At 52.5% G+C, this 24411-nt stretch overlaps 1 protein-coding gene and 1 long non-coding RNA gene across 2 annotated transcripts; one reads left to right on the forward strand and one right to left on the reverse strand.

Moving 5' to 3' along the window:
- Nucleotides 1–7616: 7616 nt before the first annotated feature.
- LOC135278345 (uncharacterized) lies at nt 7617–12543 on the reverse strand. Its single transcript, XR_010345862.1, has 2 exons — nt 10060–12543; nt 7617–9873 (listed from the first exon to the last, which is right to left on the reverse strand). It is a non-coding gene; the product is annotated as an uncharacterized LOC135278345 (long non-coding RNA).
- A 1089-nt stretch (nt 12544–13632) lies between these two features.
- Nucleotides 13633–22178, forward strand: LOC135278572 (uncharacterized). The gene is made up of 20 exons (XM_064385148.1): nt 13633–13703; nt 14062–14133; nt 14499–14555; nt 14769–14828; nt 14916–15017; nt 15178–15285; nt 15948–16019; nt 16108–16179; nt 16266–16367; nt 16797–16913; nt 17233–17304; nt 17393–17464; nt 17552–17653; nt 18112–18219; nt 19426–19482; nt 19684–19755; nt 19843–19941; nt 20375–20488; nt 21116–21281; nt 21811–22178. Exons 2-20 carry the CDS (start codon nt 14076–14078, stop codon nt 21971–21973), a joined length of 1773 nt encoding a protein of 590 aa, XP_064241218.1. The 5' UTR covers nt 13633–13703; nt 14062–14075; the 3' UTR covers nt 21974–22178.
- Nucleotides 22179–24411: the final 2233 nt, after the last annotated feature.

The raw sequence follows: 24411 nt of genomic DNA on the forward strand, positions 1-24411 counted from the left end.
GACACGGGCACAGGCACAGCAGGAAATTGCTGTGCCGGGCTCAGCCCTGGCCGGGGCTGTGTGGCAGCAGCTCTTCCCCCAGGGCCTGCCCTTGCCCGGCCCGGCAGCAGCCAAAGCTGGAGGTGCCTCGGCTTCCAGGCCTCTGGAGCTGGTTCAGAGCCCCGGGGAAACGGGACTGGTGCAGCAACGTCCCTCGCGCTGCAGCTGCTGCGGAGCTGGCCCTGAGTGCCCAGAGGCCCAAGGCACAGGAGCAGCCCCGAGCGGGAGCCCTGCTGCCAGCCCAGGGCCAGAGCCAGCCCTGGCTCCCGACTGAACAGGGGCTGCACTGGATCCTGACAGGGCCTGAGCCTGTCCCCTGGGGCTGGGGGAGCTGTCACGGGGCAGGGAGGGCCAGGGCTGGCAGTGGCTGCTCAGGGATGGCTTTGGCCCGTGTCCCTGGCAGCAGCCACTGCCCAAGCAGCTGTGCTGCCCCCGGGCTCTCCTCCCGGCCTGCTGGGCTTTGTTGGCTGGCACAGACTGTGCCAAGGGCCAGCAAGGTGCCTGCAGGCCCCAGCTCTGGGGGAAACAGAGAATGTCCTGCCTGTATCCACCGTGCTGCCAGCTCAGCAGTGCAGCACAGCACGGGCTCACGCTCCCCATCGCTCCCACAGATGCAGGCAGCACCACAAGACCTGTTCCCAATGCCCAGGATGGCCTCAGAAGGGGTTTCTGTCAGGGAACAGGCTGCTGGCTAGTGTTACTGGCTGGTGTGGGTTTTTTGAAGCTTATTTTCATGTTGTGATTCTTTGGAATCTGGTATTCGTGGAACAGAAAACAGTGAGTGTTTTGTTGCTCTCCCCCTCCAAAAGCTTCTTTTGAAAGCCTAGTGTGGACAGGGAACATTCCCATTGAGGCTGCAGTGGAGTTGTGGCCTGTCCATGATTGTCCAAATAACTCTGCTGAGGGTTCTGCTGCTGCCCAGTGCTTCCATTGGCCTCTCAATTGCTGGGCCTTGTCCTGGGGGCCCCGCTGTGGCTGCAGCCAGTGCTGGCTCCCACTGAGGCTGCCTGGCCAAGAGCAGCCCCAGGGGCACGGGGCAGAGGCAGAGGGAGGTGGGGAGGAGAAAGAGCAGGGCCGAGGTTGCTCTTGAAAGGCAGAGGCGCTCTGGGGCCCGCTCCTGGCCAGGGACCCTGCCCAGAGCCGTGCCCTGCTGGCCGGGGCCTTGAGGGGCAGCTGTCCAGCTGGGCCCAGCTGTGCCAGCAGCTCCAGCCGTGCTGGGGAGCCTTGCCAGCTCTGGGCCCTGCTGTGCACGAGGGTCCCTGTGTGCCACTGGCAGCTGGGGCCTCGGCCACCTCCTCTCTGCACAGGAGCACCTCTGGACAGCAGTTGGAAGACGGTGGCTGCACCTCACACCCAGACAGCGTGAGCAGCTCCTCCAGCAGCAGGAACGGCCTGGACAGCCCTCTCAAGTGTTCTGTGAAGAGGACCCCAGAACAACCGTCTACGAGGAAGCCTCTTATTGCCCCATAGATCCCACTGCCACCTGCTCTCCCCATGGGCCTCCCCAAGCTGCCTTCATCCCTTTTTTTCTCTCCATCTGTCCCATCCCAGCCAACCCGAGTTCCTCCAGAGACACCAGGACCAGCCCAGCACCTTCCAGCCCTTCCTGAGACCAACACATCCCTTCCTCTGCTCCTGAGCCCCCTGGCCTTGCCCTCTAAGAAACACTGAAGGTGACACCCCACCTCACCAGCCCCCACCCTCCCCCGCTTGCAGAGTAGGCAACGGCCCATTCCTGTGTTCAAATAAAGAGATGGATCTGTGTTGTGGTTTGAACTCAAAACCAGTGAGAGACTCCAAGTCAGAAATACAATTTATTAGGAAAAGTGAAAAAAACCAAAATACATGCAATAATACAAAAGGAAAACCACTGACTGGGTCAGAATACAACCTGACACCCTGCTAGTTAGGGTGGTGGAAGCAGTCCAGATGAAATAGACTTGTGGCAGTGGTGATCCTGTAGAAACAATCTGGTAGCTCTCATCCTCTGGAAAAGCATTGGGTAAGGGCGGCGGTTCCTCTGGGAATCCAGTGGAAAGACTGCTTGTTGTGTCCCAAATCCCAGATTATATCCAGCTGGGGATGCTTAGCTCCTCCCCCATGGGCAGAGCATCTCACAGTGGGCTGATATCATTCTACCTTATGCTGTGGGTCCTTGATTAGCCATTAAACAGAAATGGCTCTGGGAGGGAGTTATCTCTGACTCATGTGGCAAGACATTGATGGGACCATTAACAGGAGATAAGGAAGAAACAATGCCCCTCCTGGTTTCAGCAGCTCTTGAGGATGGGATTAGAATACATCTTTACACTGCAACCTAGGACAAGAGGTCACCCCAGTGTCCAGGTGGCAGCAGCAGCAGCAGCAAAGCCCACCCAGCCCCAGCACTGACTGAGCTCCATGCCCAGGAGGAGCCGTGGATGCCCACGGTGTGGGCAGGCAGAAGCCAGGCAGGCGCTGCTTTTGAAATGGAGGTTTTGGGGCGTTCAATTAAGTTAGCAATATGGACTAAGCATTTAAATTTTAAATTGTAGAATTATGTGTTGAATTTTAACCTTTTACTTAAGAAAACTCTGCCATGGTTTAGAGAGCATAGGAAAATGCAAATTTCTGAAGCTTCTTGCTATGAAGGACAATACCAGCATAATAAATTGGGCAGGAGATCTTTCTCCTTTTTAATGCCTGTATTTAAAAAATTCAGCTCAGGCTGGGGAGAAACGACAGGTCGCCTGCACCCCTGCTGCTCCCAGGAGTGGCACGGAGGAGGAGGATGATGTAGCTGTGTCCGCTGGTATGCAGGCAGAGCTGGGGCTTCCGTCCTCGAGGGAGTAGTGGGAATTCTGCTTTTTTGGTCTAACATTCCAGGTCCTCTTTCTAGCTGACATCCTTTCAGGTTAGGGTGAGGAATAAAAAGGATCTTAGCAATACTACGGATTCAGTTCCTCACCTTTAGACATTACTTAGGTTTCTTAATTCCATGTTGGCTTGTTGTTTTTAGGGTTTTCTTCCTGGAAAATTGCAAAGTGTGGTGAAATGCATTCTCATCTGCATACTAGCTCTGATGTCACCCCCTCCACCCTGCTACCTGCAGGCTCCTGGGAAGCAGCAGGGGGACAATTGCGCTTGATTTCTAACCATTAACAGGTAATTGAAGAAAAACTATTAACAAGGGGTGATTGCAACATGAAGCTATCAACAACAAACAGTCAACACTTCAACCCTCAACAACTGGCCCAACCTGTTTATCTTTGCAGCCTTAAAAAAAATGGATAATTTGTTGGGGCAAACACCCCAGGTGTGCAGACACGAGGCTTGACTCCATTTCAGAAGGCTGATTTATTATATATTCTATTAAAATACAATATTAAAACTATACTAAAAGAACAGAGAGGAAAAAATGACCAGAAGGCTACAAAGAAGAAGAATAGAATAGAATGCATAACAAAAATCTTGTGACTGCTCACAGGCTCAACACAGTTGGCTGTGATTGGTCATCAAGTGAAAACAATCCACATGGACCAAATGGAAGATGCACCTGTTGCATTCCACAGCAGCAGATAGTTATTGTTTACATTTCTTTCCTGAGGCCCTCAGCTCCTCAGGAGGGGAAAAATCCCAGGAACAGGTTTTTAATAAATTATCATAGCTACAGATGACTTTTTTACTCATAACACCAGGAGAAGACCCGAGAATGCAAGAAGCCTAGACTAAGGAGCTCCTCTGTCTCCAAGCTGATCAAAACCAACAGACGTACTCAGATAAGCACCAAGGGACCACAGCGCACACAGAAATGAGAAAAGTTCAAAAGTTCAGTCATGAGGAAGACCACAGCCTTCGGCCTCAGAGACCACCAAAGACCCCCGTGTGACCACCACAGGAAACATCGCGTGCCCAGAAGGGTGTGGATCTCATCGCCATGTGAGGGGAGGACAGGCGGGGCCAGGGGTTGAATGTGCATGAAGAGATTGTGTAATGCATTGCATATGGAACATGTTTGTGAACAAAGATGTGGCTCAGACCAGGGCTCGGGGCACAAGTTTTCATGAGAGCCATCTCGCTTGTGCCGGGCCCTGACATGCATACCTACTTCATAACTACATCAGGTTGTGGAGTGTTGCTACAGGACATGAAATAAAACAACGCAGACACGCATCTCTCCGTGTAAAAAAGAGGGGAGTTGAATTTCTGACTCCAACATTTACAGATTTCCAAAAGTGACAGTGGATTGGAGGGTGAAAGTGCCACCTCTCCAATGACACTGGACAAACCAACAGTCCATCAAAGTTCTCCTCCTGCAGAAAAGAATGCATAACAATACGTTATTTGCATAAAGTGCATGAGAAAGTTTGTTACAAGAATGTAAACATCAGAAGGCTTAGAAGAACTTGTCCTAGGGTGAGGTTATGATGCGTCCATCCCCAGTCCTGTGTTCTGTTAATGCAGGATATTACATACTGTGCCTTCACGACTGGCTCTGAAGAGCAAGGTTTGTTTTGGTTTGTTATCAGCCTGCTCCCGCACGGCTGGCAGGACAGACAGACGGCGCAGTACATAGTGCAGCTTTTGCTTTTTGCTTTGCTTTCTCTTGCTTGCTTTGCTCTTGCTTCTGCTCTGCTCCCGCTTTGCTTTTGCTTTTTGGCTTCTGCTTGTTAGTCAGTTTAGCTAAGCAGTCCAGATTTTTCCCTGGACTGTTTTTCCTTTCCCTTTTTAGGGCCACTCACACCTGCTCCAGACTGGGACCTGGGAAACACCGAGAGTTTGCATCCTGTGGCTGCAGCAGCTATCCCCAGCGCCGGAGGGGGCGACAACAGAGCCACCACTCCCAGGAAAGACTTTCTGAATTTGTCATCCTTTTCAGATCAATGAAAGCACTGTCATCTGGTATTGTTCATTTTGTGTGCCGGGGGTGTTTTGCCGGTCAAATAAACAGGTTCTTTCCACTTCTCTCCAAGGAATCCTTCCCGAACCGCTGGGGGGAAGGGGCCATGTGGGGTTGCTTTCTGGGGGGGCCCCTTTGGAGGTTTTCTCCCAGACTGACCCTAATCCAGGACAGAACATTAAAAACCAGGGCGACAGTGGAGTCTATTTATTCTGCATATGGCTTCACTGTGACCAGCGGTGGGACCCCGAGGGGATGGGGCAGCCCATGCTGAGCGTCCCTGGGCTGAGGGACATTTGCTTCCGTGGGATCATCTGGGCCCAGACCTCCTCCAGTGCCATGCCCAGGAAAAGAGGGAAGCCATCAAGAGTATCTCCAGGGACACAGCCTGACCGTCAATGTCAGCAGGCAAAACAAATCTCCTCCCTAATTAACACACACTTGATAGGACCTAATTGTTGGAGCATCACCAATCCAGGGTGCTGCACAGGGTCTGCTGCTCTCAGCGAGGGCCAGAAGGAAGGGAAGGGAAGGGAAGGGAAGGGAAGGGAAGGGAAGGGAAGGGAAGGGAAGGGAAGGGAAGGGAAGGGAAGGGAAGGGAAGGGAAGGGAAGGGAAGGGAAGGGAAGGGAAGGGAAGGGAAGGGAAGGGAAGGGAAGGGAAGGGAAGGGAAGGGAAGGGAAGGGAAGGGAAGGGAAGGGAAGGGAAGGGAAGGGCTGTGTGGCCTCGGGGTCCGACATGGCTGGTGAGCAGCCCCAGAGACACAAAAACCCAGGTGCAATCAGGCTTGATTTCCAGGTCAAAACACTCGGCGTAGCTGGCCTGGACTTCCCTGTAGGGCATGTGGGGGCTTTGGAGTTCCCCTAAGGTGCATGAGGGGCTGGGGTCCCTCGTGACACACCCAGGGATATTTTAGGTTTCCTCTGAGGCATGGAGGGCACTGGGGTTCACTTCAAGTCGTGCAAGGGATTTGGAATCCTGTGTGAGGCATGCAGAGGGTTTGGGATCTCTCCCAAAGTGTGCAGGGTGCTGGGATCTCTCCTGAGGCACATGTCGGGGTTCTGGGGTCTCATTTCACATGTAGAAAGGGCTGTGGATGCTCATAAGCGTGCAGGTGCTTTGTGTCCCTCCTGCTGCGCGCAGTGGGGCTGGAGTGTGTGCTGAGGCACGCAGGGGACGGGGACCTCCGGCAGTCCCTCCCGGGCCCGTGCAGCTCGGGGCTGCCACGGCCCAGGGCCAGCCGCCGTGCCGGGATGGCGGTGGAGAGGCACCGAGGCGGAGCTGCCCCGCCGGGTCACGCTGCACCGGCACGGCACGGGCGGTGCTGAGCGCCGGGCAGGCGGCACCGCCAGCCCAGGGGCCACAGCCCCGGCCCTGCCTCTTTTGGGGCCGGGCACAGACAGCCTCGCGGGACGGGCACCGCTCAGCGCCTGAGGGGATGGAACAGATGCCAGAGGAGCCCCAGGAGCCCTGGACAGGGCCCTGGCGTTGCCCGCCTGGCTCTCCCGGGCCTGTGGCCATCCCGGGCAGCAGGGGCTCGCTCTGGGCAGTGCTCTCCCCAGCCAGCGGGGCTCCGGGCCAGCACCCGGCTCCTGCCACTGCCCTGAGAATGCTGAGGGGCTTTCGGGGCAGAACTGAACTTGACAGGGACAGAATTCATAGGAGACTTGTTTTGGCCTTTTACAAGGTTAACTGAGAAACAACTTAAAATCCCAGGCTAAATCGTCTGCTTTAACGCGTGGGGATTCCTTCAAGACCCTTCGTAACTCCCGTGGTGCCGGGCCGGGCCGCGTCCCAGCGAGCACCAACACCAGCAGCTCGATGTATGCAGCATGGTTGGCACCAGGGAAACGAGTCAGTATCCCTACAGCTGCCCGCTCTGCCTGCAGGGCTGTCACGCAACAGCAATGTTCCAGAAGGAACAGGTATTTTTACATCCTCAGGACCGTGTGATCTTTGGTCCTGGTGGTGGATCAGAGAGAAAAGCTGAAAGTGACAGACTGAACTTGACTCTAGGAGAGGGATGCCTCAGCAGAGGGTCTAGGGACCTGTGGTGCCAGCCAGTGGCCCGGCACTCGGACACAGCAGGAAGACCCCAGACTATCACACTTCACCTGGGAAGGTAGAAAAGCTCAGGGGTTCTTTGTTCAAGGTCCCCCAGAGGCACCAGCTGAAGCTGCCACAGTTCCACCTTGATAAAATTGTTTAAAAAGATCCAGAGGTCTGACACTCTGCTGTGGAGGACATTCCACAGGCCATATTTGCCCAATTATCCAATTAAAAAAAAACCAAAAAAACAAACAAAAACAACCAAACAAAATTAAATAAAACAGCGATTTGAATTATGTAGCTTAATATATATACAATTAAATACACTCAAAATATTGACAATATAATTTGCTGTAAATAACGAATAATTTGGTCCTGATAATAGCGTATAAGCAAAAATAACCTTGCGGGTTATGCGTGGAGTACGGAGTGCAGGGCTTTTGGACCCCTGTCACCTCACGTACTAGCTTGTCAAGCCAAAATTCCCCTTTTTATGCTGTATGTCATTACCATCTCCTCCCACTTTCGATTCCTCACACTTGTATCACCGCCTTCATCATCACCTTCACCAAGCATGCTCCACCATTCTTTTAGGAGATTGTAATGTCGTTGTCGAGGCGGTCACGACACAAAGCAGGGATCACAAGCAGTTTCAGATGGCAACACTTTATTATTGAACATGGCTGACCTTTTATACACTTTTTAATTGTTTATGCTTCTTCTACCCTAACTATTGGATACAATAAATCAACATAACACCATTGGTGAAAAGTTACAGTGACTTAACTAACTTTCTAAATATACTTCATGCAGCTGCGAAGTTCTTATCTTTCTTCAGTCCCTCAATTCTCTTGGTCTCCTTGGTTACAGCCTTGGAGAGAGGTCCTTATCAGCTTCTTCTTTCTTCTCAGCTTCTTCTTGCTCCTTTAGCTAACAGGCCCGCTGTTAGCCCCTTCCACAATTCCCCCTTTTTGTTTTTAAACACAGCTGCTATGGATTTTTGCAGGGCCCTTTGCAAAAATCCAAGCAGAGAGGGGAAACACAAAACAACAATCACAACCATCAACAAAATCAACATTCCCATTCTTAATACAATCATTCCTGTCTTTCATCCATCTATAGGTGCTTTAAAATTTCCTAACTACTTTATCCCATAAAGCCGTGAACTATAACCACCCCAAAGTGCTCAAAAGGAGCTGCAGGAATACTAGAAAAAAGGTTCCAAAAACCTGCATTGTCTCGGTCAGCCTAAACCAAAACTACACCCTTTAATTACTATGAAAGCACATGAAGAGCAATGAAATGCATATCCTGACTTATATCTAGATATAGCCTTAGCCAGTGTCATCCGCACGTTCTGCTTCAGCTGCGGAGCCATCCGTCTTGTCCCTGCCTGCTCGCTCCAGATAAGGTTTGACACAGCGAGCAGGAACCCATCGAGGACCATTATCTGTTAAAACACAAGCATAACCTCTTCCCCAGGTTATTAATTCCACTGGGCCAGACCACATGCCAGTAATTAAATCCTTGACCCATACCTTAACATTTCTACGGAGATCTGGTTGCCTAGCATTCAAAGAAGAAAAATGGTAAAAAATTGGAGATAACTGTGAGTCAGGTAGGGGACGCAAGAAGTTTAACACATAAACAGCTTTATCTAATCTCACTTGAGGTGATTCCTGTTGCATTCCCCCTTTTTGTTTTTGAACCTGACGTTTAAGAAGACCGTGAGCTCTTTCAATAATTGCTTGGCCTGTGGGGACATGTGGAATACCTGTTGAATGTTCAATGCCCCAAGCACGAAAGAATGCTTGCATTTTTTGTGAAACATATGCTGGGCCATTATCTGTTTTTATGTGACACGGAACACCTAGAAAAGAAAAAGCGTGATAAAAATGACGAATAGCATCACGAGTTTTTTCTCCTGTGAATGCTGAAGCAATCATTGCATAAGAAAAGGTATCAACCGTAACATGGACATACTTAAAGCGACCAAATTCTGGCATTTTCGTAACATCCGTCTGCCATTCCTCTAAAGCGGAAAGACCTCTAGGGTTGGTACCATAATACTGAGTGACATGAGTCATGTGACAGTCAGGACAGGAAGAAAGAATTGATCTCGCTTCACCAGGAGACAATTTAAATTGCTGCTGTAAAGCTCGAGCACTTTGATGAAAAAATTGATGAGACAAAATTGCCTGCTGCAACACATTAGGTATGGTTTTGATTGCAGCAGCAGCTACTAGAGAATCTACATAGGCATTGCCTTCAACAAAAAATCCTGGTAACGATGTGTGGCTGCGAACATGCATGATAAAGTAAGGATGTTTTCGAGCACCAATGACTGTCCATAACTTCATTAACATGGTAAACAATGGTTTCTCTTGGATATTATACAACACTGCTTGATCTAACTGCTTAACCAAATTGGCAACATAGATAGAATCAGTGACTATATTTAGAGAATCAGGAAATAAAGTGAAAGCCAAAAGAACAGCACAGAGTTCAACCAATTGAGGAGATCCCTGCTGAATCATTGTCTCATATTCCCAGTGGTCATCCTTTTTCCAAGCTACAGCTGCTTTTCCGGTTTTCCCGGATCCATCCGTAAAAACCGTTACACCTTCCACTGGAACAGGAGAACAAATTTGTTTTCCTTCAAAAGGAATCTCCTTGGTCAGTTTTAAAATTGGATGAGAAGGTAAATGGTATTTTATTTGGCCTGTAAAAGAAGACAAGGCAGACTGCAATTCATGATTATTTTGAAAGCACCATTCAAAATACCACTGTTGCACAGGTATCACAATGGTCACAGGGTCGTGTCCCAAAATTTCATGACAACGCCTGCGGCCCTTGATGATAATATCTGCAAAAAGCTCATAAAGTCCTGGAGCTGTTTTCCGAGATCTGAAAGACAAAAATATCCATTCCAAAATATGCAGTTGATCTTCCCAATTATCACTCCATTGACACAGTATTCCACATGGTATTTCATGGTCTCTCAAAATAAACAATTGGACACCAACAGAGGTATCTATTGATTACACGTATTAATTACATTACCTCAGAGGAATTAATACTATATTGAGCTACCTTCGACTGGAGATCTTGTACAACTCTAGGCAAAGACATGATGACTGTCATCCTGCCTTGTTCCAGGAGCTGCTTTAAAAACTGGAAAAGCCATAGGGTTAGTACAGGCAGCAATTACATCAGCACTCTTCTCCTGAGGTACTTTTGGAGGACCTAATCTTTCTATTATGTCCCAATTATTTTCTTCAACTGCTTTTTTTCTAACAAATTCCCAAAACTCCTGAGGATGTCGAGGAAGCACAGTTACTTGACATGGAGGCAAAGTCCATGGGGCAGTAGGGCTAGAGCTATTAAAAGGTAAACTGACAACAGTTCCTTGCCCCAACTCAGGTGTTACTGCGGGTGACTTGTCACTTGATTCGCTGTCACTGCTAGGTAACGGAGGATACGACCTTGCAGATTGTTCATGCAGTTGAAAGCGGAGTGGGGGGGCAGATGGCTGGACTAGAGCAGAGGGAAGCGGGGGGGCAGATGGCTGGGTTTCTCTCTCTGCTAAAGACAGTTCAGCTAGCTGGCGTAGCGGTGTATCGTATACAGGCACCATCGCGAGCTGCTGCGCAGGTGTGAGATACAGAGGTTTAGGAGTCTGATAAGGAGATGCCACAGCAGTTTGCCCAGAAGTTTTGGCAGTTCTCCCAGAAGCTTTGGCAGCTTTCCCAGAAGTTTTGGCAGCTTTCCCAGAAGCTTTGGCATCCAGCCCAGAAGCTCTGGCAGCTTTCCCGGAAGCTTTGGCAGCCGGCCTAGAAACTCTGGCAGCTTTCCTGGAAGCCTTGGTAGCCTGCCTGGCAACTTCCACAGCACCTGCACCTTCTTCAAGGACAGTTTCAGCAAGTTCCCCATCAGAGGCCCCGTCTGCCTCATCCCCCCCGTCAGTTTCTATTGTCAACCCCGATTCTTCGTCCACATCCCGCTCTGCTTGTTTCTGCTCTGTTTTCCATTGTTTCAATGCCTCAAAGAGCGATCCCCAGGTAACAGCTAAATCGACAACACTTTTATCTCCCGCTCGGATAACTTCCCATAGTCTGTCCCCGACTTTTTTCCATGCCTTAACACTAAATGCTGTACCAGGGTCCGTGCCAAAACCCTGTGATTTAGCCCACAGCAATAAACTTTGAAGGGCATAGTCTGAAGTAAAGATTCCCTTATTTCTTAACAAAACTTTCCATGTAGCCAAAACACTTTCTTCCTCTTTAGATAAATTATTTCCCATTATCGCTAGTTGGTGGCTCACCTAATTCCAGGTGTCTTGATAGGAGAAAATCAGGTCCGGACCTCCCTGTGGCTTTCACCGGCCACTCTCAGCTACACCAACGCCGCCTCCCCCACTACGTCCCAGTGGGTCACGGTTGCCAATTGCTAGGATCCCGAGTATCTCGTTAAGGGTCTTGTATCACGTCAGGGATCACCAAATGTCGTTGTCGAGGCGGTCACGACACAAAGCAGGGATCACAAGCAGTTTCAGATGGCAACACTTTATTATTGAACATGGCTGACCTTTTATACACTTTTTAATTGTTTATGCTTCTTCTACCCTAACTATTGGATACAATAAATCAACATAACACCATTGGTGAAAAGTTACAGTGACTTAACTAACTTTCTAAATATACTTCATGCAGCTGCGAAGTTCTTATCTTTCTTCAGTCCCTCAATTCTCTTGGTCTCCTTGGTTACAGCCTTGGAGAGAGGTCCTTATCAGCTTCTTCTTTCTTCTCAGCTTCTTCTTGCTCCTTTAGCTAACAGGCCCGCTGTTAGCCCCTTCCACATTGTACCACTCTTTGGGGATCTTCTTTGAGGAAGGCCTCTCCTCTTCCTCCATGTCCTGTAGTTCACCTTTTGGATTACACATGCGCACCCAGCTGGTACTGTATACGCCAATATTGTGTTCTAACATTAAAGCAGTGGATCTCATATAATCAACATTTCCCTGGTGTCCAACCAAATTCTCCTCTATTCCAACTAAATTTAGTCATAGTTATCTCTTGCTTCCTCCTGTTCTGAACATCTGCAGGAGAAGTGGGTGGGAGAGGGGGGAACAACTTTAACTTTTTTATTATTTCCAAATATTACTGTATCAGTATTGATTACTCTTTCAATTTTGTCATCATGAATCATACCTATTTACCATACACAGTTCTCCCCATTTCGGCATTTAGAAGCTTTTGGTTTTACTTTGCACCCAAGAAAATATACCCCCAAATGTGCACAAATAACTCCTTTAGCATGTCCTCATTTTCTTTATAGCTGGTTTTTCCATTGTTCTCTGCTATCTTGTCCTCATCTTTCCACAATTCCTGTGTCTATTCAAGTCCAGCCTGGGACAGTGCACACATTCGCTTTAGTTCTGTAGTGATTTATGCCCAGCCATCCTGCCAACCACACCCATTTCAATGTTGCAACAACCTGACTCTGGGCTGCAGTATGTGAATCACACTCTGCTGTGTGAGCTGGCAGAGCACCAGAGCAGGCTCTGAAGAAGGGGCATTCGGTACATTAGTGAAGTGAGTGCTGGAACCTGGGCTAGCTCTTAGAACTCCGGCACTATGGCAGGAGTCGGGAACTGCCTCGCTGTGGGGATTTACCAGAGGCAGAACCTTTAGTGCCACTTGCTCTCCAGTGCCAGACACAAGCCACGACAGGGACGAGGCACAGGAGAAAGGAGGAGGATCCTTGTCTTCAGGTTCCGCAAGGAACACCTTAGTCCAGGTGAAGAGAACAGGATGAGAAGCCCCTAGCTGTACTGCCCAAGGGGTTTTGTACACATACAAGTCATGGGGTGGATGCAAACAATGAACCAATAGGGAATCCTCAGGAGAGGAGTGAGGGGATTACATCAAGTGTCTGGGGCCAATTGGGGTAGGAGGGTGGAGAGGATGGGTCACAAGGGCCAATGGGGCTTCCAGGGGTAGGGGAATTCCAAAGGGGTGTTGCAGTCAGGGATTGGCCCAAAGGTTCAGGAACCAAGGGGCTGGGTTGCCTTGACAGGCAGGGAAAGAGCTGGAACAAGGGGTGGGGAAGGGCACGAGGGACAGTTTGGAGGGAGGGTAAAACCCACAGGTGAACCAACTCAGGAAAAACATGGGGGCACAACAGAGCCCTTAAACATCACTTAAATTGGAATCAATACAATAAATTTGAACTGCAACAATCAAGAGCATCTTGAGGGATGCAGCCTGACCAGCAAGGTCAGCAGGCAAAATAAAGGTTTTGCTGAGCAATGGCCCTTTGATGAAGCAAAACATTTACAATCAGGGCAGTCCATTCATGCGGACGGGCGCGCACTCTGGGGGTACAGCTAAGGCCATGAGGTCACAGCAGGGCTCAGGGGTCACAGCAGGCTGAGCTCTCAGCAGGCCCTGATGTCACAGAGGTGCCAGAGGTGCCAGAGCCCCGTGGTTGCACAGCAGCACAAGGAACCAGCAGTCAGTCCCTGAGCACAACTGTTGCGGCAGCAGCGGCGGTGGCAGCAGCGGTGCTGACGTTGGGACAGCGGTGTCGGGACAGCGGTGGCAGCAAGAGCTGCGGGACTGGCGGAGGACAAGGCACCATGGCCCTTGATCTGCGCCTCCTACTCCTGCTGCTCCTGGCCGTGGCCCTGCCTGCCAGGGCTGCCCAGGCTGCTCCGCTGCAAGCGCGGCGAGCAGGTGAGCCGGCAGCCTGGCTGCCCTTTCCCGGGACAGCGCTCCCTGCTCCCTGGGAAGCGCTGGGGATGCTTTTGCCCAGGACTTTAGGGAGGGTTTCCTCTGTGGGAGGGAGAGAGACCCCACGGGCCGTGGGCTACTCCAGCACCCCTCCAGAGATATTGCAAAGGGCCTGCAAAGAGGTTGGAGAGCGACCAGGAGCCAGTCCAGAGCTCCACAGGCCCCTGTGTAGCTTTGGCTATGTCCATTTGCATCTGGCTCCCACAGCCTTACCCAACACCCCTGCAGTGCCCAGTTCCCTGTGGCAGAAGGGGATCCCAGCACACCATGGAAATGGTTCTGATCTCTGGCTCCCTTCTAGACTGGAATAGTGACATGGGTTTCCAGGAAGTCCTGATGAATGATGGTTTGAAGTTCCTGGAGGATGCTGGAGGCAAGTTTTCATTCTGCTTTTCCTGAGTGAATAATCAGGATCAATTCAACAAAAGCTCACTTATAAACCAGTTCCCTTAATATAATCTTAAGGTTGAAAGAATCTGGAAACCTTGCCCTGCTCCCTTCTGGAGCCTTGAGGGATCCCACGGGATCACTGTCAGTGGGAGGAAGGAGCATTTAGCTTTCAGTCTTCCTCCCGTGTGCAATGCCAGTGTGTCCTTCCGTGTGCTCTGTGCAGTCACAGAGAGGAGCAGAGAGGGAAGGGGCCGGGCCCAGGGCTGTGCCCCGGGGCTGAGCCTTGTGGGCAGCCTGAGGATCTCCTGCAATGCCACAGGAGCTCTTCTGTCCTGCTTTTCTTTGCAGCTGAACCTGCTGGTGAAGGCCCCACATCCAGGACTGAGGCTCTGGGAGATGCTGAGGGTAGGTCAAGGCCTTTCCCCTAGGAGAGCTGCCAGCTCAGAGCCCAAAGCTGGGCCAGGGAGGCAGCGCTGCAGGTGCCAGCACAGAACCATGCACGTGTGTGCCCACACCCTGCACGATCCCCTCACCGCTCCTGCGGCTCAGTGGTGCCCGTGCAGATCAGCAGAGATGGCAGAAGCTTCTGTGGCTGTTGAGTTACAAGTGTGTCTGCAGGGAGGACTTTCATACGTCCTTTGGTGGTTATTGCTGACAAGCCCAGCTCCCATGGCAGGGGTGAGTATTGTGTCCCTGCTGACCCCACAAGTTGAGCCCTGCTTTTGTGGGTTCCATTCCTGGGAAATTGAACTATTTTTCTCTAAGTTCCTCCAAACAGGAAGATGCAAGACACAAGTGACAAGATATCCCTGGAACGATCCAAACAGACGAGGCAAGTGCTGAAGGAACTCCTGCAGACAAGACAAGGTGGGTGCATTTGCCTCATGCTTCCCCTGGGACTCAGCAGCCGGGGGCTTTGGCTGCACATCTGGACGCATGGTTCCCGGCACAGCGGGAAGGGATCCATGGCCCATTCCAAATGAGGAATGTTTCCATCTGATCCAGCTGTCTCTTTTCCATTCTCCAGAAATTAAAGGAAAGCCTATGCAGAAGGAAGCATTTCCCGGTGGAAGCAGTGGCTCCATGCCAGCCTCTGCTCCAGGAAGGGAGGTCATGCCAGGCACAATCAAGGAAGGTAATTGCTGTGCCTCTGGGCCTGAGCCCTGCTGAGGCTTGAGCTGCCCTCTCTGCTGCTTGGCAGTGCAGGCACAGCCTGGACTAGAGCGGCACAGCCCAGGGGAATTATCCTGAGCAGGCTCAGGGCACTCGGGTACTGAGCAGTCCTGCTGGGGTCCCTCCATGGGAGACATGTCCTGAAACCTGGCAGTGACTGCATGGGGTGCCCACGGTGGGGAAAGGACAGAGGGGAAGAGCAAGGCTCCAGTGTGGCCTGAGAGGGCCTGGCTGTTTGCCCTTGGGATCTGGGGGAGCTGTCCCATCAGAAGGAGGGCAGGAGGGGACAAGGAAGGGAGGGAGAGATGGATAGCTGTGGCACTGCCTGCTGCAGTTTGCCCCAGGGCTTTTGTGAGGATTTCTTCTGTGTGTGAGGGAGAGAGCCTCGGGGCTCTGCACTGCTCAAGCCAGCCCTCCCAGGGATGTTGCTGAGGGCAGGGAAACAGTGTGGAGGGTAATCAGGAGCCAGCCCAGAGCTCCCCAGGCCCCTTTGCACCTTTGGCCATGTCCATTCACATCTGGCTCCCACGGCCTTACCCAACCGCCCTGCAGTGCCCAGTTCCCTGTGGCAGAAGTGGATCCCAGCACACTCTGTTAAATGTTCTCATCTGTGCTCCATTCTAGATGAGGTTGCTGGGAAGGCTTCTCCATCAGCTTGGATGAATAAAGTTTTGATGCCCTTGGAGCCTCCTGCGGGTATGTTCTCAGTGTGCTACTGAGCAAGAATTGCTGACAAGCGGGCAGGAACCAGGTGAAAGAAGCTGCTGTGGCTGTTGTGTTACAGATGTGTCTACAGGGAGGACTTCTCCAGCTCCTACCTTGGATGCTGTACACAAGCCCAGCTCCCATCACAGGGGTGAGTAGTGTGTCCCTGCTGACCACACAGGCTGAGCCTTGCTTTTGTGGATCCATTCCTGGGAAATGGAAATATTTTTCTCTAAGGTTCTCCGACAAGGAAGATCCTATACACAACAGATAAGATATCCGTGGAACAATCTAAACAGAGGAGGCAAGAGCTGAAGGAACTCCTGCAGACAAGACAAGGTGGGTGCATTTACCTCATGCTTTCCCTGGATCTCAGCAGCCGGGGGCTTTGGCTGCACATCTGGACACACCGTGCCTGGCGCAGTGGGAAGGGATCCATGGCAGCCTCGCTACCCCGCTGCTGCTTTCACGCCCTGCAGGGATGTTTCCCAGCCTGGCCTGGCAGCAGCTTCTGCCCAGCCTCTGTAGGAAGTTTTTTGGCATCAGCTGACAGGCAGCCCAAACTCTAACACATCCTGAGATCCCCCACAATATCCAGCCCTGCAGATTAGGAAAAGGGTGTCTGTTTGTAGGTGGAAGTGCTGCCATCATGCCACCGTAACCTGGCCATTTTCCTACTCCATAAATTTCACAAATATTACCTCTGATGCCACCGCCCAAGTAGGGAAGAGCCCCATCTGATGCAGCTGTCTCCCTTCCTTTGTCAAGAGATGGACATAGTGCTTCAGTGGAAGGTGGCATTTATTGAAGGAAGCACTCCATCTTCGGTGCCAGCCCCTGCTGCAGGAAGGAAGGCAAAGCCAGACACGGGCACAGGCACAGCAGGTAATTGCTGTGCCGGGCTCAGCCCTGGCCGGGGCTGTGTGGCATCAGCTCTTCCCCCAGGGCCTGCCCTTGCCCGGCCCGGCAGCAGCCAAAGCTGGAGGTGCCTCGGCTTCCAGGCCTCTGGAGCTGGTTCAGAGCCCCGGGGAAACGGGACTAGTGCAGCAACGTCCCTGGCGCTGCAGCTGCTGCGGAGCTGGCCCTGAGTGCCCAGAGGCCCAAGGCACAGGAGCAGCCCCGAGCGGGAGCCCTGCCGCCAGCCCAGGGCCAGAGCCAGCCCTGGCACACAATGGAAACAGTTCTCATCTTGGTTTGCTTCCAGACTGGGAGGCTGGGAAGGATTCTGCATTAGCCTGGCGCTCTGAAGTTGTGAAGCCCTCTGGGCATTCTGCAGGTATGTTCTCACTGTCCCACCAAGGCATAATGTTTGACTGTCTGGCAAGAACCAGGTGACAGAAGCTTCTGTGGCTGTTGTGTTCCAGGCGTGTCTGCAGGGACGACTTCACCAACTCCTACCTTGGATGATACAGAAAAGCCCAGCTCCCATGGCAGGGGTGAGTAGTGTGTCCCTGCTGACCCCACAGGCTGAGCCCTGCTTTTGTGGAATCCATTCCTGAGAAATGGAACTACTTTCTCTTAAGGTCCTACAACAGGAGAGACCAAAGACATGGCAGAAAAGAAATTCCAGGACCCATTAGAAATCATGTGGCAAATGCTGAAGGAATGTCTGCAGACAAGACAAGGTGGGTGCATTTCCCTCATGCTGTCCCTGGGACTCAGCAGCCGGGGGCTTTGGCTGCACATCTGGACACGCCGTGCCTGGCACAGCAGGAAGGGATCCATGGCAGCCTCGCTGCCCTGCTGCTGCTTTCACGCCCTGCAGGGCTGTTTCCCAGCCTGGCCTGGCTGCAGCTTCTGCCCAGCCTCTGCAGGAAGGCATTTGGCATCAGCTGACAGGCAGCCCCAATTGCACCACAGGCCATGCCCACCCTCAGATCCCCTCCAAATTCCTTCTGTCCAGGCAGATCAGATGTTGGAGCTGTTTGGGGAAGGAACCAGCCTTGGGTTGTCCCAAAATCCTGGGTGTTTTCAGTTCCTTATCCATTTATTTCACAAGGGATGCTTCCTGAAGTTGTCACCTTCCCCATTGCCAGTCAGGAATGTTTCCATCTGATCCAAATGTCTCTTTTCCATTCTCCAGAAATAAAAGGAGAGCCTGTGCAGAAGGAAGCATTTGCAAGAGGAAGCAGTGGTTCCATGCCAGCCTCTGCTCCAGGAAGGGAGGCAATGCCAGGCACAGGCACGGGAGGTAATTGCTGTGCCTCTGGGCCTGAGCCCTGCTGAGGATTGAGCTGTCCTCTCTGCTGCTTGGCAGTGCGGGCACAGCCTGGACTAGAGCGGCACAGCCCAGGGGAATTATCCTGAGCAGGCTCAGGGCACTCGGGTACTGAGCAGTCCTGCTGGGGTCCCTCCATGGGAGACATGTCCTGAAACCTGGCAGTGACTGCACGGGGTGCCCATGGTGGGGAAAGGACAGAGGGGGAGAGCAAGGCTCCAGTGTGGCCTGAGAGGGCCTGGCTGTTTGCCCTTGGGATCTGGGGGAGCTGTCCCAGCAGAAGGAGGGCAGGACGGAGGGAGGGAGGGAGGGAGGGAGGGAGGGAGGGAGGGAGGGAGGGAGGGAGGGAGGGAGGGAGGGAGGGAGGGAGGGAGGGAGGGAGGGAGGGAGGGAGGGAGGGAGGGAGGGAGGGAGGGAGGGAGGGAGGGATAGCTGTGGCACTGCCTGCTGCAGTTTGCCCCAGGGCTTTAGGGAGGATTTCCTCTCTGTGTGAGGGAGAGAGCCCCAGGGCCCTGCACTGCTCAAGCCACCCCTCCCAGGGATGTTGCTGAGGTAGGGAAAGAGTGTGGAGAGTGATCAGGAGCCAGCCCAGAGCTCCCCAGGCCCCTGTGCACTTTTGGTCATGTCTATTCACATCTGGCTCCCACAGCCTTACCCAACCGCCCTGCAGTGCCCAGTTCCCTGTGGCAGAAGGGGATCCCAGAATGCCACTGATATCGTTCTGGTCTCCGCTCCCTTCTAGACTGGAATCATGACTTGGATTTTTTGGAAGCCCTGCTGGAAAATGGCTTGAAATTCCTGGATGATGCTGGAGGCTATTCCTCCGTGTGCCTTTCTTGACAGAATAATCAGTGTCAATGTGACAAGATCTCACTCATAAGCCATTTCCCTTAATATTATGTAAGGGCTGAAGTTTTCTGAGAATCTTGCCCTGCTCCCTTCTGGAGCCTTGAGGGATCCCACAGGATCACTGTCAGTGGGAGGAAGGAGCATTTAGCTTTCAGTCTTCCTCCCGTGTGCAATGCCAGTGTGTCTTTCTGTGTGCTCTGTGCAGTCACAGAGAAGTGCAGAGAGGGAAGGGGCCAGGCCCGGGGCTGTGCCCCGGGGCTGAGCCTTGTGGGCAGCCTGAGGATCTCCTGCAGTGCCACAGGAGCTCTTCTGTCCTGCCTTTCTTTGCAGCTGAACCTGCTGGTGAAGGCCCCACATCCAGGACTGAGGCTCTGGGAGATGCTGAGGGTAGGTCAAGGCCTTTTCCCTAGGAGAGCTGCCAGCTCAGAGCCCAAAGCTGGGCCAGGGAGGCATCGCTGCAGGTGCCAGCACAGAACCATGCACGTGTGTGCCCTCGCCCTGCACGATCCCCTCACCACTCCTGCGGCTCAGTGGTGCCCGTGCAGATCAGCAGAGATGGCAGAAGCTTCTGTGGCTGTTGAGTTACAGGTGTATCTGCAGGGAGGACTTCTCCAGCTCCAGGGCTGGGTGCTTGGCCCCAACCCAGCTCCCATGGCAGGCGTGAGTAGTGTGACCCTGCTGACCCCACAGGCGGAGCCCTGCTTTTGTGGGATCCATTCCTGGGAAATGGAACTACTTTCTCTTAAGGTCCTCCAAAAGGGAAGACCCAAGATACTGCAGCTAAAATGTCTCATGACTCAGGTGAATTCCTGAGACAAACACAGAAGGAAGCACCCGGAGGACAAGGTGGGTGCATTTCCCTCATGCTTCCCCTGGGACTCAGCAGCCGGGGTCTTTGGCTGCACATCTGGACACGCCGTGCCTGGCACAGCAGTAAGGGATCCGTGGCAGCCTCGCTGCCCTGCTGCTGCTTTCACACCCTGCAGGGCTGTTTCCCAGCCTGGCCTCGCTGCAATACCTCCCCAGCCTCTGCAGGATGGAATTTGGCATTAGCTGATAGGGTGCCCCAACTGTACTGTGGGCCTGAGATCCCCTGCCATTTCCCAGTCTCTGAGAAGATCAGGAGGTGCAGCTCTTTGCACAAGGGAGTGCACTGGCCCAACCCCAATTACCTGAGCTTTTACCTGTCACTTTGACAAGCATTGCCTCATGAAGATGCCACCTCCCCAATGGGGAATGTTTCCATTTGATCCAGTTGTCCCTTTTTTCCTTTTTCAAGTGATGGACCAAAAGGCTGTGCAGAAGGAGGAACAGCCAGGGAGAAGCAGTGGCTCATTGGCAGCCCTAGCTGCAGGAAAGAAGGCAATGACAGACACAGGCACAGGCACAGCAGGTAATTGCTGTGCCGGGCTCAGCCCTGGCTGGGGCTGTGTGGCAGCAGCTCTTCCCCCAGGGCCTGCCCTTGCCCAGTCCAGCAGCAACCAAAGCTGGAGGCACCTCGGCTTCCAGGCCTCTGGAGCTGGTTCAGAGCCCCGGGGAAACGGGACTGGTGCAGCAACGTCCCTGGCGCTGCAGCTGCTGCGGAGCTGGCCCTGAGTGCCCAGAGGCCCAAGGCACAGGAGCAGCCCCGAGCGGGAGCCCTGCCGCCAGCCCAGGGCCAGAGCCAGCCCTGGCTCCCGAGTGAGCAGGGGCTGCGCTGGGTCCTGACAGGGCCTGAGCCTGTCCCCTGGGGCTGGGGGAGCTGTCACGGGGCAGGGAGTGCCAGGGCTGGCAGTGGCTGCTCAGGGATGGCTTTGGCCCGTGTCCCTGGCAGCAGCCACTGCCCAAGCAGCTGCGCTGCCCCCGGGCTCTCCTCCCGGCCTGCCGGGCTTTGTTGGCTGGCACAGCCTGTGCCAGGGCCGGCAAGGTGCCTGCAGGCCCCAGCTCTGGGGGAAACAGAGAACGTCCTGCCCGTATCCACCATGCTGCCAGCTCAGCAGTGCAGCACAGCACGGGCTCACGCTCCCCATCGCTCCCACAGATGCAGGCAGCACCACAAGACCTGTTCCTAATGCCCAGGATGGCTTCGGAAGGGGTTTCTGTCAGGGAACCGGCTGCTGGCTAGGGTTACTGGGAGGCATGCTTTATTTGGAGTTTGTCTTCATGATGTGCTGCATTGGAATCTGGTATTCCTGGAACAGAAAACAGTGAGTGTTTTGTGCTCTCCCCCTCAAACAGCTTCTTTTGAAAGCCTAGTGTGGACAGGGAACATTCCCATTGAGGCTGCAGTGGAGTTGTGGCCAGTCCATGATTGTCCAAATAACTCTGCTGAGGGTTCTGCTGCTGCCCAGTGCTTCCATTGGCCTCTCAATTGCTGGGCCTTGTCCTGGGGGCCCCGCTGGGGCTGCAGCCAGTGCTGGCTCCCACTGAGGCTGCCTGGCCAAGAGCAGCCCCAGGGGCACAGGGCAGAGGCAGAGGGAGGTGGGGAGGAGAAAGAGCAGGGCCGAGATTGCCCTTGAAAGGCAGAGGCGCTCTGGGGCCCGCTCCTGGCCAGGGACCCTGCCCAGAGCCGTGCCCTGCTGGCCGGGGCCTTGAGGGGCAGCTGTCCAGCTGGGTCCAGCTGTGCCAGCAGCTCCAGCCGTGCTGGGGAGCCTTGCCAGCTCTGGGCCCTGCTGTGCACGAGGGTCCCTGTGTGCCACTGGCAGCTGGGGCCTCAGCCACCTCCTCTCTGCACAGGAGCACCTCTGGACAGCAGTTGGAAGATGGTGGCTGCACCTCACACCCAGACAGCGTGAGCAGCTCCTCCAGCAGCAGGAACGGCCTGGACAGCCCTCTCAAGTGTTCTGTGAAGAGGACCCCAGAACAACCGTCTACGAGGAAGCCTCTTATTGCCCCATAGATCCCACTGCCATCTGCTCTCCCCATGGGCCTCCCCAAGCTGCCTTCATCCCTTTTTTTCTCTCCATCTGTCCCATCCCAGCCAACCCGAGTTCCTCCAGAGACACCAGGACCAGCCCAGCACCTTCCAGCCCTTCCTGAGACCAACACATCCCTTCCTCTGCCCCTGAGCCCTCTGGCCTTGCCCTCTAAGAAACACTGAAGGTGACACCCCACCCCACCCTCCCCCCCCCCCCCCCCCACTTGCAGGGTAGGCAATGGCCTATTCTTCTGTTTAAATAAAGAGATGGATCCGTGTTGTGGTTTGAAATCAAAACCAGTGAGAGACTCCAAGTCAGAAATACAATTTATTAGGAAAAAGAAAAAAAAAACCAAAATACTTGCAATAATACAAAAGGAAAACCACTGACAGGGTCAGAATACAGCCTGACACCCTGCTAGTTAGGGTGGTGGAAGCAGTCCAGATGAAATGGACTTGTGGAAGTGGTGATCCTGTAGAAACAATCTGGTAGCTCTCATCCTCTGGAAAAGCATTGGGTAAGGGCGGCGGTTCCTCTGGGAATCCAGTGGAAAGACTGCTTGTTGTGTCCCAAAACCCAGATTATATCCAGCTGGGGATGCTTAGCTCCTCCCCCATGGGCAGAGCATCTCACAGTGGGCTGATATCATTCTGCCTCATGCTGTGGGTCCTTGATTAGCCATTAAACAGAAATTGCACTGGGAGGGAGTTATCTCTGACTCATGTGGCAAGACATTGATGGGCCCATTAACAGGAGATAAGGAAGAAACAATGCCCCTGCTGGTTTCAGCAGCTCTTGAGGATGGGATTAGAATACATCTTTACACTGCAACCTAGGACAAGTGGTCACCCCAGTGTCCAGGTGGCAGCAGCAGCAAAGCCCACCCAGCACCAGCACTGACTGAGCTCCATGCCCAGGAGGAGCCGTGGATGCCCACGGTGTGGGCAGGCAGAAGCCAGGCAGGGGCTGCTGTTGAAATGGAGGTTTTGGGGGGTTCAATTAAGTTAGCAATATATGGACTAAGCATTTAAATTTTAAATTGTAGAATTATGTGTTGAATTTTAACCTTTTACTTAAGAAACCTCTGCCAAGGTACAAAGGGCATAGGAAAATGCAAATTTCTGAAGCTTCTTGCTATGAAGGACAATACCAGCGTAATATATAGGGCAGGAGATCTTTCTCCTTTTTAATGCCTTTATTTAAAAAATTCAGCTCAGGCTGGGGAGAAATGACAGGTCGCCCACACCCCTGCTGCTCCCAGGAGTGGCACGAAGGAGGAGGATGATGCAGCTGTGTCCGCTGGTATGCAGGCGGAGCTGGGGCTTCCGTCCTCGAGGGAGTAGTGGGAATTCTGCTTTTTTGGTCTAACATTCCAGGTCCTCTTTCTAGCTGACATCTTTTCAGGTTAGGGTGAGGAGTAAAAAGGATCTTAGCAGATACTACGGATTCAGTTCCTCACCTTTAGACATTACTTAGGTTTCATAATTCCATGTTGGCTTCTTGATTTTAGGTTTTTTTTTCCTGGAAAATTGCAAAATTTGGTGAAATGTATTCTCATCTGCATACTAGCTCTGATGTCACCTCCCCCTGCTACCTGCAGGCTCCTGGGAAGCAGCAGGGGGACAATTGCGCTTGATTTCTAACCATTAACAGGTAATTGAAGAAAAACTATTAACAAGAGGTGATTGCAACATGAAGCTATCAACAACAGTCAACACTTCAACTCTCAACAACTGGCCCAACCTGTTTAACTTTGCAGCCTTAAAAAAATTGGATAATTTGTGGGGGTGAACACACCAAGTGTGGAGACACGAGGCTTGACTCCATTTCAGAAGGCTGATTTATTATATATTCTATTAAAATACAATATTAAAACTATACTAAAAGAACAGAGAGGAAAAAATGACCAGAAGGCTACAAAGAAGAAGAATAGAATAGAATGCATAACAAAAATCTTGTGACTGCTCACAGGCTCAACACAGGTGGCTGTGATTGGTCATCAAGTGAAAACAATCCACATGGACCAATGGAAGATGCACCTGTTGCATTCCACAGCAGCAGATAGTTATTGTTTACATTTCTTTCCTGAGGCCCTCAGCTCCTCAGGAGGGGAAAAATCCCAGGAACAGGTTTTTAATAAAATATCATAGCTACAGATGAATGTTTTACTCATAACACCAGGACAAGACCAGGGAATGCAAGAAGCCTACACAAAGGAGCTCCTCTGTCTCCAAGCTGATCAAAACCAACAGACGTACTCAGATAAGCACCAGGGGACCACAGTGCACGCAGAAATGAGAAAAGTTCAAAAGTTCAGTCGTGAGGAAGACCACAGCCTTCATCCTCAGAGTCCACCAAAGACCCCAGTATGACCACCACAGGAAACAACGCGTGCCCAGAAGGGCGTGGATCTCATCAC

The sequence above is a fragment of the Passer domesticus genome, chromosome 11, assembly GCF_036417665.1.
Source record: "Passer domesticus isolate bPasDom1 chromosome 11, bPasDom1.hap1, whole genome shotgun sequence".
Taxonomy (NCBI): Eukaryota; Metazoa; Chordata; class Aves; order Passeriformes; family Passeridae; genus Passer; species Passer domesticus.

What these genes read in the sequence shown, in the direction of transcription:
- LOC135278572 (XM_064385148.1), top strand. Translation starts at nt 14,076, where the DNA reads ATGGGTTTCCAGGAAGTCCTGATGAATGATGGTTTGAAGTTCCTGGAG. An exon ending in GCCCAGCTCCCATGGCAGGG is followed by an intron (nt 17,465 to 17,551) that starts GTGAGTAGTGTG and finishes CTTTCTCTTAAG; the next exon opens with GTCCTACAACAGGAGAGACC. An exon ending in ACCCAGCTCCCATGGCAGGC is followed by an intron (nt 19,756 to 19,842) that starts GTGAGTAGTGTG and finishes CTTTCTCTTAAG; the next exon opens with GTCCTCCAAAAGGGAAGACC.